This window comes from Tinamus guttatus, unplaced genomic scaffold (genome assembly GCF_059628265.1).
Source record: "Tinamus guttatus ecotype Peru unplaced genomic scaffold, ASM5962826v1 Tinamus_guttatus_pri_ptg000083l, whole genome shotgun sequence".
Classification (NCBI taxonomy): Eukaryota; Metazoa; Chordata; class Aves; order Tinamiformes; family Tinamidae; genus Tinamus; species Tinamus guttatus.
The window spans coordinates 2904350-2926294 of NW_028288617.1; the positions used below are offsets into that span (position 1 = coordinate 2904350).

The 21945-nt window shown below is 38.1% G+C and overlaps 1 protein-coding gene across 3 annotated transcripts in view; it reads left to right on the plus strand.

The window, feature by feature from the left end:
- MID1 (midline 1) overlaps window positions 1-5813 on the plus strand; it is a 177614-nt gene extending 171801 nt beyond the window's left edge. For all 3 annotated transcript variants that reach the window (XM_088520230.1, XM_010224987.2, XM_010224988.2), the window contains 3 exons: window positions 873-1034; window positions 3504-3711; window positions 5247-5813. In XM_088520230.1, the coding sequence (XP_088376356.1) occupies window positions 873-1034; window positions 3504-3711; window positions 5247-5595 (719 nt within the window). In that variant the 3' untranslated portion in view covers window positions 5596-5813. The remainder of the gene's footprint in view (window positions 1-872; window positions 1035-3503; window positions 3712-5246) is intronic.
- Window positions 5814-21945: the final 16132 nt, after the last annotated feature.

Below are 21945 nucleotides of genomic sequence, written 5' to 3' on the forward strand. Positions count from 1 at the left end.
ATTCATAACAAGGTTGCATATAGAGAGCTATAAGACTATGGTTCTGTTTGACCATGAGCTGTTATACTGATGTTGCAGTTGTGGTGTAGTAGGAAAGATTTATATGGGTGAGTAAATTCATCTCAGGGAGTATTGTATTTTGCAGATTATATTGTCTCTCTGCCCCTTACTTTACTTAGTTCCTACCATATTGTACTAAAGAATTAGCAGGCATCAAGCAGATCCAAAAAAAATCTCGTAACTGGAAAATTATCCAGCTCTTTCCCAGCTGACATTTAGCCATAAGGAAATAAATCACAAAAGTTACGTCCAATAAATTATAAGAGTTTCAGTTACATCCTGGCAAAGTGTGGAGTGTGAGAGCCAAAGCTTGCTCTGAGCCCTTGCTCTGCCCAGTTTGGCCTCCAGTGGTTTGCTCCGGGAATGCATACCTGGGGGCTGTCAGCAAAGGTGCCTCAACACCCCTTCTAGCATTACTGCTTATGTTAGTCTTAAAGCTTAAACTGAGTTCATTAACCCAAGAAGTAAATTGATGGGTTCTCCATAATTCTCGAGTACTTAAGCAATAAAGAATTCTTGTGTTGGGATATGAAAATTCCCAGCCTGCCAATTCTTCCACTGAATCATTTCTTAAATGTCCTTTTCTTTTTATGGTTGACTTCACATAGCGAGAACTTAAAAGGTACCTTGATTGAGGGCTGATGAAATAAGTTAGTGGAAATAAATAGCAACTTGCTAAAAAGTAACAGCACTTTAAAAGGTATGGAAGCAGAATTCTTACCAGTCATTCTGTGCTCAGAAGTGCTCTAAATGTCCCTCTATTGCAAAGCATTTTGTGTGTTATGACTAATGTGCTTGATTTGAAATTGCAGGTTTATGTAACTCAGCCGACAGCTGGATGATTGTGCCTAATATCAAACAAAACCACTACACAGTGCATGGGTTACAGAGTGGCACTAAGTACATCTTCATTGTAAAGGCCATTAATCAGGCTGGCAGTAGAAACAGCGAGCCCGGCAAACTCAAGACAAACAGTGAGTAATGTGCAATCCGGCACACACACATTCCTCTCCTCTCTCCTCTTTCTTTAGGGGGCTGATCTTTGAAAGGTGCAAGAGTGCAATGAGAACTAACTTGTTTAAAGTGCTTTCCATAAGGAGAGCCACTTATGCCACTCAATTTAAGATTGTCAGGGTAGTGCAGAAATGTTTTTTTATTTTTCTAGACATGCATCTATATCTGTCTCTGGAAATATATTTGAGGAATGAAGCTGTCACATATGAAATGACTGAAAATACTCCTTTGTGCTTTTGTTCTAATATCCTCTTTATCTTTTTTCCTTTACAAACCAAAGTCTTCTACTTATAATAAAACATTTTATTGTTATTAAGTGTATATATAAAGATACTTGTTAGCTAACTTTTATCCTCCCAAAGGTCTTTATATATTAGGAAACTGGTAACTTTCTTAGCACCATTCACCTCATTTTATTAGGTAGTTCAACAGGGTGGTAGAGTCAGAGATCTAGCTTTAAAAAGCATGAGTTGCATGGTTATGCAACTAGCTAGCAGACTGAGTACAGCAAATTTAAGACTAGTTTCCAACCTTTTTTTTTCCTGTGCCCCTACAGTCCATTAGTCATTATGAGCAACTTTTAGTACAGGGAAGGGACCACTGGGGTTTGTGCACTGTCTGAAACCTGCTTCTTGCAGGTAGTGTTTGAGGAAAGTGGCATTGGATGCTGCCAGAAGGAGGATAGTGGTTGCTGCAGGTGATGGCATGTCCTAGCTTTTGAGTTTCTCTGCTCTATACCTTTTGCACTCTTGTGCAAAAGGCACTCATACCAATGTCTGCTACCAACGTACCACATCTGCTACCAAGAATCTGTGTATTGCTAAATATAGTAACCTACATGCAGGCATAAGACCAGAGAACCCTTTTGGAAATGGCAGTCCTTTATCCTTTTGCCCTTTTGTGACCCAGAATGGCTCAGAAGTAATATTCGCTCTCAGAAAATGTGAAAGATGACATGACCAAATTCAGCTCAGTTCAAATAAATCCTTCAGACTCTGCTTCGACAGTACAAAGACTACTGTCAGCTAGAGAGACATACTGTAGGTACTCTAGTGCTACCCAAAGGTAGGAAAAAGTGGATAAAATATGCCCTCTGATACTTTCTAAGAGATACACTTCACTTGATTGCAATGCATAACTAAATATATATTATTAAAGTACAGTATACCCCTAAAATTATAGCCACTCCTTAGCTAATTCCGGACCTATGCCTAACAATATCAAAAGAGAATTAGTATTATTTTTTTTTTATTTTAGATGTCTACAATGTCAGATTTCCTGAAGATCTGAAACAAAATATACTGTCTGTTACTGTTCAGATCAGCTGCATTTCTTCTTAGTCCAACAGTAATACTTTCAGTTTTACTGACTAAGAATTAGTTAACTGCTCCTTCACAAACACTGAATAATTCACGTCTTAATTGAAGTATACATGTGCCAATGCCATCAGGTCACAGACCTCATGAGAGCTCTCAATTCTCTTTTCTATTCATGTCACCAAATCTTCCACTTTCTTTTTTTTTTTCCTTGATATGAAAGGCAGTAAGAACAGAAAAGGGGATAAGGGTTTGGCTGTATCACTCCTAGAGTCAGAGTTTCCTAGATGTCTCCTTGAGGAGGTAAATGATCTTTCCGTTTCTTGACACGATGAACTAGCTTGTCAAAATAGTGGCAGACTTTACATATCATCTACAGGGTTCGGTTTACCAAAATGCTTCCTGTTATTGTCTACAAGCCTTGTGCTACAGCACAGGATACTTGCCAAGAGCAACAACCTCAGTAATGTTTTTCAACCATATTATTTGGACTGAGTCGCAGTTCACTTCCTTCTTTTATCCAGCACTATAGCACCACGTAGGTGTCCATCCAATATGATCTCAAATTGTTAACTGTTCGTCTTATAAATAAAGCCATGAGTGAATGAACAGACAAGGGTAGTGCTTATTCTCATTTTCAAACACATTTTGTGGTATTTTTAATCATACTGTTTTGGGGTAATGATAAAGATGTTATTATGGAGCTTTATCCCTAGAGAATTAAAAGAACATAACTTATTGTAAAGTCTAATATGCTGTGAAAAAAAGAAACTCTCAGACCTTTATTAGCATGTATATTGGTTTCAATTACATGCAAGAATTAGAGTAGTCAGGTTACCTCCGAGTTGCAGATAATGGGCACGATGATTATGCAGGGCTCCTTTCAGGGATTATCGATGCAGGGAAGTTAGTGCACCATGAGACTGACAATAAACTGGCAATGAAAACTAGTGTAGGGAGCAGGGAAGGTTAGTCTATCTTGAGGATGCTTCAGAGAAGGAGATTAATACGATTATGTAATTTTGTATGCTTCTTACAGGCTCTCTAATCTACCACCCTTTTTAAAATGGAAACTAAGTTATTCTTTTGCCTTCTTTGTCTGTGCATATCTAGGTCAGCCGTTTAAACTGGATCCCAAATCTGCTCATAGAAAACTGAAAGTGTCTCACGATAACTTGACAGTGGAACGTGATGAAACATCCTCCAAAAAGAGCCACACGCCCGAGCGGTTCACGAGCCAAGGGAGCTACGGGGTAGCTGGCAACGTGTTTATTGACAGTGGACGTCATTACTGGGAAGTGGTTATAAGTGGGAGCACATGGTATGTACATGAGAATATTTGAAATGATCCACTAGTTCATACCAGAGGTCCATCCAGGTGTCTCTGACAGAGGCCAGAGCAGAGCAGAGCAGAGTAGCAGAGACATAGGGAACATGACAGTCATACACTTTTAGATATTTTTTTCAGGATATTTTCACAGCCTCCAGCAAAATGTGGCTCTGGAACTTCATAGACCGGATAGAATATATCTATATTTAACAGCCTTCAAGTGATTTCTCCTCCATGATTGTAGATGATTGTTTTTTTGAACTATAAAATATGTCTTATGTTTTTAATGAATTGGAGAACAAGCTTTTTCTTGTTTACATCACAAAAATGAACTTTTAAAGTTTGTAAGTGACAGATTTTTCTTGTATCAAACATAAAAGATGCTAGTGAAGTTTAGAAAGGAAAAAAAAAAAGAAAAAACACAAGGATACTTTGATGAGCCTGTTTCACAGGACTGGAAGTCAGATCTGGTTCTAAGGAGGGAGGAGGGAGCAGTAATGCTGCATTCCAGTGGGTTAAACAAGAGGCAGGGAATGAAGGACTCCATATTTCTAACTGATCTTCTGTGTTACACTTGAGGTTCCCTTTGGTTAGTGGAATAAAAGTTATTCTTTGGGGTTCAAAGGTGGCAATTATGATGGAGGAAAGTAGAATGGAAATGATTAAGGTCTTCTGCACGGTATCTTTAAAACAAGAAGAATGTTGTTTGCTTGTGCCAACTATGAGGAATAAAAATAAAGTAGTTTATGGAAAGTTAATTCCTGTTAAGTTGAAAGCTCAATAAGCACTAGAGTATGTATAGAATGTGAGGAACATATACATTTATTTTGTGTAGGAGAAATCAGATTTTTGCCCAGGATATTCATTAATGAGAACATTTTCACAATTCTCTTACCCTGTACATCTTGCCATAAATTATGGTTTGCAGAGCAAATGTCTTCACCTACAGTGCTTCCCTTGGCCCCATACCCAGTCTAAAATCTGCTCATTTGAATCTAAAAACCACACCGACATCTGGCAAAACATATTTAGGAATGGCAAAAATAGTTTTTCTAATGTGTACTTTGATGTCTACTCTTGCATTCCTTCTTCTGGGCCATATATTAAAGGAGCAATGAGAGATCAGATTAGCTGACAGATAGTAATGCATTTTAAAATCAATGAACTCCTCTGTATTCATCTGTTTGGAACTGGAAATGTGAGGGCCAGTGATTTAAACTCTAAGTTTCTCAGTACTCAGCAATTTTCCTTCTGAATATCAGAGACAAATGATCCAAAAAAATTGCCATAGCAGCCAAACTACAAACAATGCAGAAAACAATAAAATTTCCCTGACCGCTCAGACCCAAAAGAGGGATAGTGAAAAACAGCCATGTTCAGATATTCTGACTGAAATTCAGTTAATTAGAACAGCATAAGTAAGAGGCTCAGGCACTCCTGCGAGTCCCCTGAGCTAACATTTAGCTTTACTGACAGGCAAGCATGGTGAGAAGCATGTGTTTTCTCAAGCTGTGTTTGTTTTACAGGTATGCCATTGGCATTTCTTACAAGTCGGCACCAAAACATGAGTGGATTGGCAAGAACTCTGCCTCCTGGGTGCTTTGCCGCTGCAATAACTCGTGGGTGGTGCGTCACAACAGCAAAGAAATTCCCATAGAGCCTGCGCCTCATCTCCGCCGCGTTGGGATTTTGCTGGACTACGACAACGGTTCCCTTGCCTTCTATGATGCTTTGAACTCCCTACACCTTTACACTTTTGACATTACGTTTGGACAGCCTGTGTGCCCCACCTTCACCGTGTGGAATAAGTGTTTGACAATTATCACTGGCCTGCCAATCCCTGACCACTTGGACTCCTCCGAGCAGCTTGCGTGACTGTGGAAAGGCAGGAGGTGGAACGAGGCATTTGAGGCAAGCTGCCAGGTGGGAGCTCACCCGGGGCCGGGCATGGCCAACGGTAGGACATCCCTGGCCGTGCGATTGCTTCCAGCCCGAGCTGAAAATGGGAGAGGCTCCCTTTGTTTGGAAGGACAAGAAGTGGCTTTAATAATATCTTAGAACTTCTTTTGCTGATTGGTTTCATTGGTTTTGTTTTGTACTTAGTCTCTTATAGGAAGGTTTATAAATTATTTATAAAAAAAAAAAAAGAGGGGGAGAGAGAGAAAGAGGGGGAAAAGCTTGATTTGGGTACCTGTAAAACAATGGATTTGTTTTTGCATGTTGATGACCCTATCCACTAAAGTTTTGTCAGCTCATTACATCACTTTATTTTACAATGGATTAAAGCAGAAAATTCAAAGACTGCAGATTTTATTCATGTCAATATTGTTGCTCTCATTACCAGTGTTAGTGTGTGCAACACCTCCTAATTTCTACTTTGCACAGATGAAAAAGAACAAGTGGAGCTGGCCAACAGAGCAAAAGGGGAAAGTTTAATTTACTTCTGTTCACAGGGCAGCTTGTTTTCTGTTCATAAAAGAAAAAAAAAAAAAAGTGAAATGTCTCCTAGAAATGTGAGTGGATAAATCATCTGGTGGTTTGTTTTATTGATGGCAACAATCCCATCTACCAGTGCTTGACTTTTGTCTTTGGGAAACATTGTAGAATCACTGAGATCACTGAGGATGTGAAAGACTCATATCATCTCTGAAAATCAGCAACACTGGAGGAAAGCAGCCAATCCAAGGTCTGACTGTAGCCTAATTTGATAAAGCATTGTATCATTTAAGGTTTGATTGTAATAGAAGATGACACAGTTCCGATGGTAGACATATGAATGCTATTGCTGGTTTTACAAGGTTCAATGCAGCAAGCCTAGCCAGTAACTAGGAAGTGAGACATGAGTCACTTACCATGGATTTTAAATTAAAAACAAATGTTTTATTGTTGCACACTATGCAGTATCTATAACAAAGCAAGGAAATCTGCTTTACAAGTGCTATATGGAGAAACATTGTAACTGGAATTCACTCATATTTATCATTGTCTTGGGCTGGCTGGGAGAGCACATTTCTCTCTCTTTGTGAACAAGGAGTAAATAACAAAATTTCAGCAGCAGTAGAAATCTGCACAGGTAAGCTCTACAGTCATCCTGGTGTTGATGTGTGGAACACCAATGAAGTCAATGTGGTTGTACCTACTTTATCCCAAAGCTGAATTTGATGCATTTTTCCCCCTCTTTTCTTTATACAGAATAGGAGCCCTTTGTAACTAATTGAGTATTTATGTTTAAGAGATCTTTTGAGGAGATTCTTGAGAAATATATGATGTATAAGGCTATATGACAACTATAAAAAGATGATTTCCCTACAGTGTTTTGTAGTTGGTACGCAAGGGGTGAAAATCTGCCTGTGTAGAATGAGGGTAAATTGAATGTCAGCGTTGAGAAAAAGTTTGCTTAGTGATTTAAAATCTTGCTTTAGGTATCCTTGGCAAAGGATGCCTTAATGCACTTTGTTCACTAATGGGACCAAAAAAAAAAGTGGTCCCAAGCTCAGCTTCAAATTTTCTACATTCAGGTTCTCCAGGTACAAAGATGTACTAAAATTTGCCTTATGATGAAATGAGCAAGATGATGAGTACACACATGCTTATAGTTTTTTCTTTTTATATAATAGAAAATAAATGTCAGTCCATGTTCCACAGCTTTCCCTGTATATGCCCTGCTGTCTCCTGAATTAAATGGAGAAAAGGCTGACACTCTGTTAACTAGAACCATTGCTTCCCACTGACATTAATAAGGTAAAATATATACATACATGCAGTATGCATACAGTATACTGCAGTGTTATTTTTGTAGTATCTCTGATAGTAAAGAAATAGACCTGCTCAAAAATTATAGAAGTAGACAGATCCCCAAACTTCACATTTTATAATTGAGCTCAAGGTTGCCAATACAACCTAATGTACATTGTCCAGGTGGTCTGGCCTAGGATGTTTGGAAGGCAATTCAAATAGCAGGAAATATATAACAGTTTGACAGAAGGCGATTGATACAAAGCTATGATAAAAAGTTGCAAGGGGAAGTGAATTTTAAAATAGGGTTGTTGCCAAGTTTCTGCTTAACAGAAAGGAATATATTATTGCCACAGTATATGTAGCAAAGCTCTGTACCTCCTGTTTTGCCAGAAATATTAAATCTAGAAGCTGATTTTAGCAGTGAGCAAAATGAAAACACTGTTCAGTGTTTGACCATGCAATGCTGGCAGAGATCAAGCTGAATGGAACTAACACCATGAATTTGAAAGGTACCCCATGACGTCACACATTTTCATTTTAAACATAGACTGTGAGTCTAAAGACAGATCTTCTTTTTGGCCAGTGGGAGGAGGATGGCCTGTTATCGAAGGCCCTGCTTAGATAACACATATTCAGCACAGAATACTTCATTCTTCACTTGGAGCTAAACCACATTTCTCTAATGGACTATCAGTATGCACATAGGTTTGTGTGTGTATATGTATATATATCTGTGAGTATACACACCGCCAGTATAATTGCAGATGATAGTGTAGTGCGCACATATGCACATATATACATACATACACACAGATTGAAGACAGTTAGTCAGGTGTTCCTTTTCCGCTTGTTCCTTGATCCATTTCGTATTGTGTATGACTATGAGGAAACAAGGTTGCTATAAATGGTATTTCTCTGGATATTTTTTAAGGAACAAAATCTGTTTATTTTACAATACTTGATTTAATTAATGATTAAATAATAAAAGCATCCATTTGAAAATGTAGCTTCTGTGGTCTGTGGGCTATTGCTTGGTCCAAGAGGATTGATGGAAATCTAGGGGAACAGTGGTCCTTATGTAAACACCAAAAAAGGTACTTGAATACAGAGTGCAGATTGTATGGAGGTTTTGCCTGTTCTTTGAACGTTTTACAAGTAGGAATGAAGTAGTGTGATATAATGCCATGTTTAACAAAGGCATATTTATGAATTTTCATCTGCTGAGATGCAAGCAACGAATATAACAGATGCATCCTATGTCTGTATAATGATCGTTCCAAGGAGATAACAGAACACCAAATTCATGATTAGAGCAAACTGTAGAGCAGTCCCTTTAGAAGACAGCAATGTTGTCTTTGAAGAGTCAATGCTCTTGTCTACCTTGATGTAGAGGAGAGGTGGGGAACCATTTTTATTCTGAGGCCAATTAAGATTTTCAGTGTGTTAGGCTTCCACATGTTGATGCATGCAGAAGCAGGGGAGAGGGGAGAATCTTTCAGTAATGGGCCTTTTTCCATGATTTATCTAGTAGACCAAATGGAATAATTATTTTTTTAGTGTAGCTTAACAATTCATATTGTTCAGGGTCTAAGTCTTTCCTCCTCATGTTCTTTTCTCACAGCTGTATGTTCAGGTATGCATTCTGGCCAGATCTGCAGCCTTGACTTTGATCTTACATGTTCTTGCAGGGGCATGGAAGTGTCCCATGGACTGTATGCTGACTTACGTGCAGTCACCATTTGAGGGACCCAGCATAAACGTCCCCAACTTGACCAATCTATCTTTTCAGCAGTAACTAGGATTTCATAGGATTTCATCAATGTCATCCTTATTAAGCTTGTTGAGGCTGCCAAATTATGAGTCATGTAAACTTTTATATATATATATATGTATATATATATATATATAGGGTTTTTATAGTTTCAATCATTCAGCAGACAAGTAGGTAGTGACCACCTGATATGTTCAATTTGTTCCATGCTGTTTTCTTTTTTGTGATTTTTAGGTCAATATCTTATAAAATGAAGCAACACACCTGCACGGGTTGCTCATGCAGTGGTGTACTAATGATTGTCTTGTAACACCAAGTGTTAGGTATTTTTATATGCTGATGTTTTCCACAGTGAAAGCCTGTATTCAGATTATCAGAAAGCAAAGCACAGTATTTTCCAGTGTTGCTGGGTTTGCCATCCATTTAGAAGTTATAATCTAAAATTCTGAACTTCAGCCTTAATCCTTGTCTTTTCCATGTGGAGGAAAGCCTTGGTCGCTCCTAAGGGGCCTGCAGGAAGACAGCGCCATCCAGATTATACAGAGCTATATATTTGTATTGAGCTTTTCGAAGTGAAAGAAACACTCTTCACATTTTAGCCTTGCTTTAGCACTTGATTTTATATAGAAAAGCAAGATCCTAAAGAGATGTTAACAGTGCTTCAGTGTGGGTGGAAATCTTCTTTTGGAACTTGAAATTTAGTCCATATATGTGTGCAAAGTGGAGTAGGTGGGTTGTGATTCATGCAGAGGTAGACTAGTACCTTCTGAAGTAGGCTCTTACGTTACCTCTGCTGCTGGCCTCTGTTTTGGAATATCTTCAGCTCTGAGGCAGCTCTGGTTTAGAAGCATGGAAATGTATTGGGAAGGCACTGCATCTTCAAACATATTTTTTGGTCTCATTCTCCCACAGTGTGACTGACAGGCATTATTACTGCTTGAGAGAGGCACAGAGGTAGCAAAAGACAGAGTGCTGGAGCAGCCCCGAGATAGATCATTCAGAACGACAGGGAGGCTGGAAACCTGCCATTGCTACGTGCCTGAGCTCTGTCCTGCCGCTCTGCAAAGCAAGTCTGCACCTATTCTTCCTTTTGTTATTTCTCAGCTCCAGTCTGCATTCCCAAATGACAGAAAATACTTGCAATTATGTTTGAAATCCTAACCCAAATAAAAGCACTAGGGCAGGGATGTGAGCCCCAGGCTTTGATTCTCTCTTTTTTTTTTTGCCCCAGTTTTTACATCCGTTGACTTTAAAAAAGATTGTCCTGATTTTCTTGGAGGTAGGCCAAAGGACTTAAGCCCATGAATCCCAGGTTCCAGGGGGTCAACAACGCAGTAGAGCAGGAACCCCTGTACTAACAACTCAGCAATCCTATTAAATAATGTCTTTGGAGAAAGCACTGCTTTCTGCTGCTAGCAAAACTGCACAGTTTCTCATGAACTATTTCCCAAGGCCAGCGCAGGTGTGTTTTAAAATGTATAATTCAATGACATTCTTCTTGGGAGGATTGTTTGGGCAGTGTTATACAGTTTTCCAAGCGGGATGAGAACAATTCTCTTAGCAGGTGCCCTGTTACTTTTGTAAAAATCATGAGAAGAGCAGATGCATAAGTTACGGTACAATACTGCAGCATAAGACTATTACACTTGGTCTTCCACTGGAAAATGAATAATAACTAAAGACATTTAGAAACCAACTTCCTCCAACTGTTTATCCTAATTTATATCATTATTGGAATGTATGGAGATGTCTCCTCTCAAGGAATATCACCCCACTTTGTAGTAATACACTTGGACACATGGTTGTTAAAAGTATTCATGAAAATCTATGAATTCATAAAATAGCTTATAGCCTAGCCCTTAGAAGACATCAGATGGAAGTGCTGTATTAGCTGATTGGGCCACTGAAACACTTTAGAATGGGATTTGACTGTCACTCAAGAAGATATGAACATTTTCATTAACTTTTTCCTTTATTTCCCTGATTTATATTCTATATGGAAAAGAAACTTTTTCACTGGAAAATATTTTTCTGTTCTGTTTTTCTTCCATTTTTTTCACTCTCCATCTTGCTTTCACTCTCATGTTCAGATTTCAAAAATCAGGAGCAAGAAATACGTGTAGGGGGAATTACCTTTACATTTTCTTAACTTGATTTTATTTTGAATTTCTGTGAAAATTATCTTTTTCAGAAGATGCACAGAAAATGAAATGGAAAATAACACACTAATGCTGCTTGGCAGATTGCAAGTTAAAAACATTTTTGATATAGAAGCTAAAGAAGGAATGCAGATAAGCCTGTCACTTGTCTTCTAACTGAAATATTTCAGGTTTTTTTGGCTTAATAGCATTGCTGTCTAATTAAATCAGTGTTATGAGGCCTGATTAAAGATCGAAAATAGAGGAACAATAGATTATAATAGGACATCCATGGAAGGAAATTTTCTAATAGCAATGTTTATTCAGTATCAATAATATCAGGAGGGTTTTTTTATATTTTTATTTATTTTTATTTTTAAATAACAGTCCATGTCCTTTCCAACACTTGTTCCTATCCTAGAATATGTATTACTCTTGGGAAGCATAGCATCCAGTTCCTCATAGAACGTATGGCAGCTGTGAAGATGTTGCTAGAAGGGTGAAAATATTTCCCGTTGGCTGAGGGCAATTAGATTTATTATTCTGTCTTTGTATCTGTTTGATAATAGTGATGACCAAACTGAGAGTTTGCCTGAATTTGTGGATGTGAATAGTACTGCAAAGTAACTAATGAATACAACCAGTAACATAATCAACTCAAAATTAGAAGTGATCAAAAGTAGATTTACTTCTTAATACAGCCAGCAACAGTTCCTTTTAATTTTAATCAAGTGACTTGGACTTTTCTTCCAATGTGTCCATTGCTTTCCATCCATGTGCTTATTGAGTCTTTTGTTGTTGTTGTTTTGGGTTTTTTTTTTGGTCAAAGTACTCTGAAAAAAACTTTGCTGACTTAATGTCAGCTGATTATAGCAGAGACTAAAGGTGAAGATTAGCACAGGACCTAGAGAATAAATATGAGTATTAATTGAATTCAGAACAGTGTAATACTGATCCTTAGCAGCATTTCTATCATTGCTAATCGAAATTTTTTAGGTGGATGAAGAGAGAGAACACAACTGAATCCAAGTTTGTCGTGTGCATAGCTAATAAGTACAAAGTAGTGAAAATGTGACTCTGCACTTTTCTGTAAAACAAATACCCGATTTCGTTTCTCTGCTAACAATTGGGACACAGCATTCTGCTTATGCATGTGTTTAGACAAACAGGAGGAGGTGTTAAGAAAGGGAGTAGCTCATAAGTAGCCAGGAGAATTACTACTCCCAACTATACTACTCCCAACTCCTCTCTATACTTTTTTCAGAGCATTCAGAACAAGAACCATTTTAGAAAATAGGATAAATCATTGAATGATATATACTTAAAGAAGAATAGAAAACAAAATTGTTTAGTCACAATCAGTAATTCATGCCAAATTACCAAAACTACCAAACAAGTCTGTCAAATCTTCCAAAATCACTTTCTCCTTAGAATCCTGATGTTGATTTCCTGAATTTCTCCATGGAGAGGTGAAACATGAATGTCTTGCCTTTTTGGTCCCTCTAATAAAGGAAGTGCTCCTTGTTTGTTTTACTAGTAAATCTCTCAGGATGAATAAATTTAGTAGGAACAACTGCAGATTTCTCACTAGTCTGGAACGTGACTAGACCACTAGCCAGTTTCAAGGCTGAGTTACTATGAAGTTATGAATGGTTTCACATACTTTTTAATTGTGCGAGAAGACTGTTACATTAAAAAAATGAGACCAATTTTATATAGACATGGGAATAGACGTCATTTTTTCCAGCTACAAAGCTGCTGCTTGGCACAGTGTCAGGAAAATGTTTTTGTGAATTTTACATAAAGCACCTGTACTTAGACTGTTCTCATGCACACAGAAGTGCTACAGCATTAAGTCCTTAGAGCTTTCGTCATTGTGGAGAATTCAAAAGCTTTGCAAATCATGCTGAAGGATGGGTTTGTAGAGGGGGACTGAGCATTTTCCATAGAACAGCTCCCCTAGCCTAACTCTTTCTGTTTTCCCAAAAGTATGCACCCTCTCAAAAGGTGTCTAGATCTGATCCTTCCCCAACTTCTCCCACAGCAGGAGCTGAGGTCTCAGTCTGGCACTTGTCCCCTCATCTTGTGTGGCAACAAAATTACGTTATGATGCCTTAAGCAGGCTCCTCTGACCAAATTCCAGCTCTGGTAATTACACAGAGGTTCAGCTAGCTCAAGTAACAAGGCATTCCTCCAGGAGGTTCTGCAAGTTTGGCTGTAATCAGGAAATGAGAGGAAAATCTGCTGGAGGAAAGGGTGTGAAGGTGAGATGTCTTCTAAAAACATGTCCAACAGACTCAAGGAGAAAATTTTAAATGGCATTCATCAGAGAGAGAACAGAGAAGAGGATATCAGAATGGAGAACCCAGGTTACAAGAGTAGATGTATTTTTGGTTTATTTTGTCTAGCAAGTGATGGCTGAAGAGAGATACAGTTGTTGTGTCTATAAATACATGACTAGGAGTAGCATCAGGAAAGGAAAAAATTATTTAACCGAAAATTGGTGTAAAATAAATGTGGCTAACCTGTGTATGGACAGGTAGGTCCATAGGACCCAAGTACACTCTCTGATAGCGCAACAAGAGCATCAGAAAGGAACACCACTGTTTCCAAAATGAAACTTTTTGGGCAAGACTCATTTGCCTTCATTTTAAATGCCCAGAAATAATTTGACTAAGCCTTAAGAATATTTTCTAAGTGTCTGCTATAGTAAATGAGGAAGAAGTGACATGTCCAGAAGTCTGTTCATCCCAGATATTCTAGCAATTTTACTTGGAACAAGGACTCCAGTCCTTAAGTCGTTGCTGTAGTAAGCAAGTAGTTAATTTTTCACCGGCCTCAGTGAGATCCAGGTTTTCCTTTTGGCTATGTCAAAATGCTGTAAGTCAAAGTCCCATCTCGCCCATACAAAGACTGATACCTCTTAACGACTGAGTCTTTGTTTTGTTTTCAAAGCACGATATTTATGATAATGCTTCAGTAAAATGTCCATCCAGACAAACTTAGTGAATGTAAATATATCTGAGCACAGGAAAAAACATCCTGGAAAAGGATGTGTTACATATGTTTGTATGTACTATATGCATACATAGATCATTTGGTAGAATCATTTGACTCCAAACTAGATAGTTTATCCAATGGCTCAAAATGATATTTATTAATAATTTCTGTGTAGCATTATCCTTTAAAGTTTGTTTTAAAAAGTTCACAATCAAATCTCCTCTAGCATTTCCTGAATTCATTGATTAGCATAAAGTCTTATGCATAGAGACTAGAATAGCGGAATGCCAACTAACATGGCTGCATCATTCATTCGTCACAACACTAAGAAGATATAGACATGATAGACTGAACATAAGTATCAGATTTGCCCTGTGTAAAATGAGTTTGTTTACCAAATGAGGATAAGCTCCTAAGCATGGTTCTCTTCTAATGGAAAAGTTGCCAACGGTTATAAGTTAGTTAAAAGGAATGTATAAAAGACCTTTGAGAAGTGCTAGTTCTTTGACATGTAAGTTGGATGCTGAAGTACTTATTTTGCTATGCAATATATTCACATCTTTTGCAAAGGAAATAAGCTGTTTCTCTGAAGGGTGACTGAGAGTCTTCTTGGTTTTCTTGTCTAATTGTTTTTAGGACAGCTACCTTCCAGAAGATCTTGATGGAGAGAGAAAAAATATTCTACAGATGGATGTAAATATCATTTTTTTCAGATTTTTATACCTGACTCACCTCTTTACACTGTATGTGTGACTTTCAGAGATTTATTTTTATCTGTCTTTAAACAGCATTATTATTAATCTAACGGTGTTTTAGTGAGGAACAATACAACCTTCAGATTAATAGAGTGTATAGCTGAAAAAGCCCTTCACATGCAAAGTATTGTTAACTAACTGCTTGTTCTTCATAAAAGGGAAGGAAATGACTCAGGCTGGAGAAATGATAAAGATTGTTGATTCTCTTAATGCTAGTAGAAAGAAAATTGCCTAAATAAAATGTGAGGGTTTCTGCAGGAAGCACTTTCTCATGGGAAAAGGTTAATTCTATGAGGATAAATGAGGGGAACTGAAGGAAAACCACCCAAACTGAGCAAATGTTTTGTCAAAAAAGGCTTTGCAAACAGGGACTTAGTGGGAGTGCAAGTTGTGGTGGGAAGATGAATATGGATATGTATGATATGTTTTGATGCACATTGGAAGGACGAGTCAGTGGATTTCTGTTTGCAGAATGTCAGAAGAGCTTGTGAAAGTGCACTTGAAAGACATTCGGGGACTCATCCTACTTAGGCACCTCCCCAGAGTCAGGAGTAGCCATAGAAATAGAGAAACAGACATGAGGGAAGAAAGAATGGAGAATGTTTTCTTTTCTACTCATTAAAAAGAAAAAACCCAATAGCACAGGTGAAATCAACTAGCATCAGAAAATAATGCTGCATGAAAAAAATGTAAAATGTCAATCTTCTTTATGATTGTAGCATCAGTGATTAGCGAAATGGAGATGTTAAAATCTAATTTATTTTCACTGACTGTGATAATTTGTTTGCTCACCTTATGAACGAAGTAAACTTTCATTTCTGCTGCCTAAAACTCAGCCTACATTCCTGGTTCATGCACAAGCAGGGCCTTACGTCTATAAGTACTTCCCAATCTATACAAATGTGGACTTAGTCCCTAGAAATCCTGTACCCTTCCAGGACTGTGCAATGGAACAGCTTCTCTCTGACTCTAGTTGACTTTACCAAAGTCTCTGGTAAACGAACTAAAGAGTCTGTTTTCATGAGGCCTTTAGGTTTGAGAATTTTGTGACTTGATGTGACAGAAGTAGGACTGATTTATTTTTTACACAGTAGCAGGCATTGATTAAGTGGTAAAAAGCAAAGATGGATGGTTTTCTGTTAAACTGTTGGAAACGAATGTGTCTAAAGAGTGGTGAGCAGGTCTTGTTATTGAATGATGAGAGAGTTTTGCTAAGATATTGGTGAAGTGTTAAGATCAATGATGTTCATGTAGCTAAAGTCATTGTAATCCAAAAGGATTTTGACAAAATTTTTGTAAGGTTATTGTGCTCCTAATGATGTTAAAATATGGAAGTTATGTAAATGTAAATGAACTGATGTTTAGCTATTGGAATAAGATGCTACAAGTGTAAGGTGGGATATATATAAATGAATGTGTAATCTAGATGATTTGGGCTATAAAAGATGATACTTTTACCATCTGTTGGTGATTTTATTCTGACAGGATGAGGAAATTGTGGATATTAAAAGACATAACAATTTATTAGCAAGTTTTTTGCGTTGTAAGAATGTGTCTTGATTTTTGTAATAAAGAATGTTAACTCTACCTCTTAATTTCTGCTAATGTAAACTTGTGACTCTCAGTAAGGAGTTTAATTTTGTCAGTGTTAATCTTAGCAAAAGTAAGAGCAGTAATTAAACCTTATCTAATCTCAGGTCATGGTCAACATACTAGTAATTTGTTCATGAATCACTGCCTTGCTAAGGAATTCCCATTCAAGGGAAATCACAGGACATATGCAGCTGGAGGCAGCTTTCCAGAAATTTATCCCAGTGATGGCCTTGAGGAAAACAGTGAAAGCTGCAGACAGCAGAAACATCAGGCCAACACATGTGTGGATTTGCCTGGCTCTTTATGACCCACCATAACAGCTTTCACTCCAAGGGAAGTAGAGTCGCTCCACACCCTCACATTAGGTCAAGGTGAATCCCTGCTCACACATGCCTTCTGTCCCACATGATTTCACAGGAAGAGTTGCCCTTCTGAAACACTTTCAGGGAAAATTTAAGTTGCAGTATAGAACTATTAAAGTAGTAACAACAGAATGAAATTTGGATGGGATGCAGGTAAGTGAGAGAAGAGAGAGGGAGTTTGTAAGGAATAATGAGGTGCGGGCGAGACGAGTAAAGCAAAGTTCAGAGGATTTTTTTCTGCTGTCTCTGAATCAACATCATTTTGGGATTATCTCTGAGTCACAAATTCCAGACAAGAGTATAAGACAATGTCTAATTTCACAGTTGGCTGAAAGATGGCTTTCCATCACATTCCCATGACCTTGCCTTACAAGGTACCCTATCTAAACTTGCTCAGAACCACTCATCAACATCCTGCTGGAATAATTGCACCTATTTAGTCACCTTTTACTACCTAAAAATGAAAAGCATATAAAGTATATGAGCCAACTTCAATACAAGATTTATAAACTGTATGCTTTTCTCCTGGCAAAAACATGTTATAATGCATAATACATAGTTATTCTTTCCTTGAATTAGCATGCTCTATAATCGCTTCTGTCATGGGAAACTCTTGGTGAATTCAGTGTGCCTGCAACTATCCCAGTCTTGTGGAATTCTCCTATTAGTTTTCCCAAGAAGAGTTAGTCCAGGCCAGCTGAATATAGCATCCTTTCCTTTCTCAAAGTGTATGCTGAACCCCATTATGATGCTGTGGCACTGGTGAAGGAGTTTAACTGCAGCACATGTGGAGCTACTGAATGATATTAACTGGAGTCTGTTCTGACGCAGGAGCCATGAACATCCAGATACTGTGATTCAGCATCGTTTCATGTGCCATATTTGAAGACTGATATCATATTACCCCATCATTTCTTTACATTAAAAGTCCCTAGGTCATTCAGTCTTTATTCATAGATGATGTTTTTTCCAGATTTCTGATCATTCTCATTGCTTCCCACTGGATTCTTTTCAGTTGATCTACATTACTTTTGCTATAAAAGCTGTGCTCTAAACTGGACGTGAAATTGAGTGTAAAACTTCAGGAGCAATCTGAAAAATGATAAAAACAATTGTGTTTCAAGAAGGCTGCCTGTTTATAGCTGCTCGGCTTTCCTCGTAAAGCTATGGTGATGTTGAATAATCACATCACAATCACTGCAGTCCCTGCAGACTCCTCAGGAGAGCTACCTCCTGTCTGTCCACACCTTGTCAAGATCATGTCTATTTTTAATCCCATGCTGTAGCACCTTCACAGTCTAGCTTTGTGTCAGCTGCAAATTTAATGAATATGTCTTCTGTTCATCTGATGGGGGAGTTGCAAATTAACTGAGCATATTCAGACTATGACAGACCCTCCCTTCATCTGAGGAATCCCAGTCCATGCCACTGTTTTGATAGTGAGCTACTGATAGCTACTCTCTGTTTTTCTGACTGATTTCAGAGTTTTTCTAGCTGTTCTCATACCCACCTGCAGTGGTTTCACCTTGATATTTTCCTTGTTTCTATGCCTGTTGCATGAGACAGTGTCAAATGCATTACTGAGTATTAACTATATGACAACTACTACTTCTTGTCGCTTCCCAAATCTAGTTACTCCAGGTAGGAGATATGATATTTAGTACATAGGTGGTTTTGACAAATACATGTTTACTCTTACAAATTTTGAAGCTATTTTCTCAGTGCTTACCAATTTGTTTTTCAAGAGCAGTCACAAAACAGATGAGAAAGATTATTGTTATTACATTCAAAAAAGTCTTTTCTAAAGTTTTCTCCAGCTAAACCAAATTTAATGCAGCATAAAATAAAATTAAAAAAAAAAAGAATTTTGGAGGAACTGAATAAGGAAGCATAGATATTTTGTAAGATATTTTGTTGTCAATGTTAAGACATCTAACTGCCAACACGAAAGTGACTAGTGTCCAAGCATAGGTACAGAATAGCATAGGGTACAGAAGCCCTAGCCTACTGAAAACAGCTACATGGTCTGGCATATGTGCTGCCAGCTCTATGGAAGATATAACTTTCCTGAAGCAGCAGACATGCTATTCCAGTCACCTGAAATAGCAGCAAATATCCATAGTTAGACAACAGGGTCACTCCTTAGTAGACCTTAATTTTGTCATCTCAATCTCCAGTGGAATTTTTGTTCACTCTGCTTCATGTTACTGCTTATTTTTGACTCCCAATTTTTGGTACACCTTGGTAAATCATCTTGAGAATCAGTCTAACAAATAATTTTACAAGATCTTTATTGGGTATTTCCTGTTCTTTTAGAATACAGTTATATGTATTTACAATGGGAGGGAAGAGGAGAACGTTTCCCCTTGCTATATCCTCCTCAGAGCAGAGTTATCAGCAACTCTGTTGAACTACATTTACCCCAGTGATTACAGTGAGTCACAACCATTCCTAGCACTCTTCAGTACATTTGAATTACTGCTATTAGTAACTCAAGCATTGAAAAGAGATCAGGAAGTGAAACAAGGGGACTCACATGCTACTTTGATTTTGGAGTGTAATAAATCATTGACATTATCCAAGAAAGAAATCACATGAGAAAAACTCATAACCCTGGGAATCAGAATAGTACTGTGATCCAAACGAGGGATCTTAGAAAGGACTAAGCATGAGAAAGAAGAAAGTGTGAGCGGAAGTTACTTTAACTTGCACTGGAGAAGTAAACAGGACTGGGTAAATAACAGATGGCAGAAATTACTTCATCAATTCTATATGTTTTATTCATTAAGGGCCAGATTTTTATGCTCCCACTCATGAGCAGTCACAGAAGGACACCTTCTGCATGGCTGGATGTACTCACAAATTTGGTCCTGGCCTCGTGCTACTCTTCTTGACACATCTTGCAGAGAAGCAGAGAGATTTGCATCTGGGATGACATGTTCTGCTGGGAATGGCAGAGAAGTCTTCCAACGGCCCTAAAAGAGGTTAACTACCTATATGCTAGGGCTAGAGGTGCTGGCCTCTTGCCCATCCATCCACCCCTTCTGCTTACAGACTGGAGAACTTGTGGGTGGGAGTGTCTTCATCTTCTGCCCAAACCCCTGCCATGTGCTCCCGTTGGCCTTGATGCACTCGTGGAGTTTGGGGTTTGTCTCCCATATGCAATACATACATGGAGGTCAAAAGCAATTATCGCAGCATGCTACATTCAGCATCAGCAGGGAACCCATCTGTATGGCAGGGACCTATTACATGTGTAATTATATTCTCTTCTAGGTACGTCCACTTTGGCAAATACCCCAGTTTTAAGCTGGCCAGATACTAGCTAGCTGCAGTCTGGAAGGAGTAGAGCTGTGTTAACATGGGACTTTCCCAAGTTACAATATAATGCAAGGAGGCAAACTGAATTGTTTTGTGGCAGCATAACTCCCATGCTATTACAGCTATAAACTTCCCAGCTGAGGCTGCCTTACAGATGGGGTTCTCAGATCATGGGTCTTCTCTATCCATATGTGTATCCATGCTTGAAACCAATCAATGTCACCCGTCTGCCTAAGTGAAATGCAAGATAAGTCTTTATAAAGTGAATTTGAAGCAAACCCAATTCTTAAAGTGTCCTGGCAATGAGTCTTAGCAACTTTTGCCCAAAACATTTTCATTTTAAAAGGCATGGATTCACAGTCTCACATTTTTTCCAGAGTTATATCAACAACTTTAATCCAACCTCCGGTGAAATAATCTGTCTTGGAGATGCTTTGGTAATACTTTAAAAAACAACTGAAATGGAGAACTTTAAGGAAAAATGCATACAAAATCATTCAAAAATGATTCAGTGCTTGTTCCAGAATCAATTTTAATGTAATACTAAAAACCGAAATAATATTGTGTGACTGCAGTAGTTCCCCAAAAAGGGACAGCTGTGCCATGACAGACTATCCTAAGTATCTCTTATAATTTTCACTGCAAAGCTATCTGAATAGAAAGAGAAGGACCTTTTTTTTTTTTTTCACTCTTCAGACTAGAAACTGCCAGCTTTACTGAGGTTAGGATTTAATGTGCTGTGAAGTATTGATAGCTCATCTTCAAGTGGAATACTCAGACTAGGAATTTAGCCTAGGAGGAGGGTAGGTATTTCCAGTATCTTGGCAAAAACATTAAGCTCTATAAGGAATACCCTATTCTAGTGTACTTGCATAAGGGGTGGGAGAATTCAGTAAATAAATATGCAAATAAATATTCACAAAATAGGATATATTTTGGCAAAATAAATTAATGTATTGTGTAATGAGATATGTAGACACATGTGGCTGGGTTGCCATCTTCTGCTTCTCTGCTTCCTTCCCAGGCTTTATGGTCTTTGTATCCTGGACTAACCATTACAGACTCAACACCTTCATTCCTTTTTTTTTTTTTTTTTTTTTAACCTTTCTTTACTCATGTGGTTTTAGATAGGCCAAAGCAGTTCTGCTCCTCACACAGCTGTGCCTCACAGAATCAGCCCAGGGGCCAAAGTGCCAGGCTGTCTGCCCTCTGCAGTAACACAGAATTTCAGTCAAGGATTTTTCACCCACCTCAGGTCCTGCATGTGCTGATGTGACTGTGTCTCTAAGCATGCGGTCAATGTGGATTTAAATATCAAGGCGACATATTGATATACCGAAAAGTTTCCAATGATTAATGTTGTAAATTATCATTAAAGAAAAAAAAAATCTTATCTTCATTCTCCTTTTAATGAACCTAGTCTCAGCTGCACATAAAAATACATATTCCAACATCTACGCAAATCAAAAATCATTTTTGAGGGTATATAATGACAACTGAAATGATAGAGGTGGAAATTTTTTTAGCAGAAAAATATTTTTAGAACT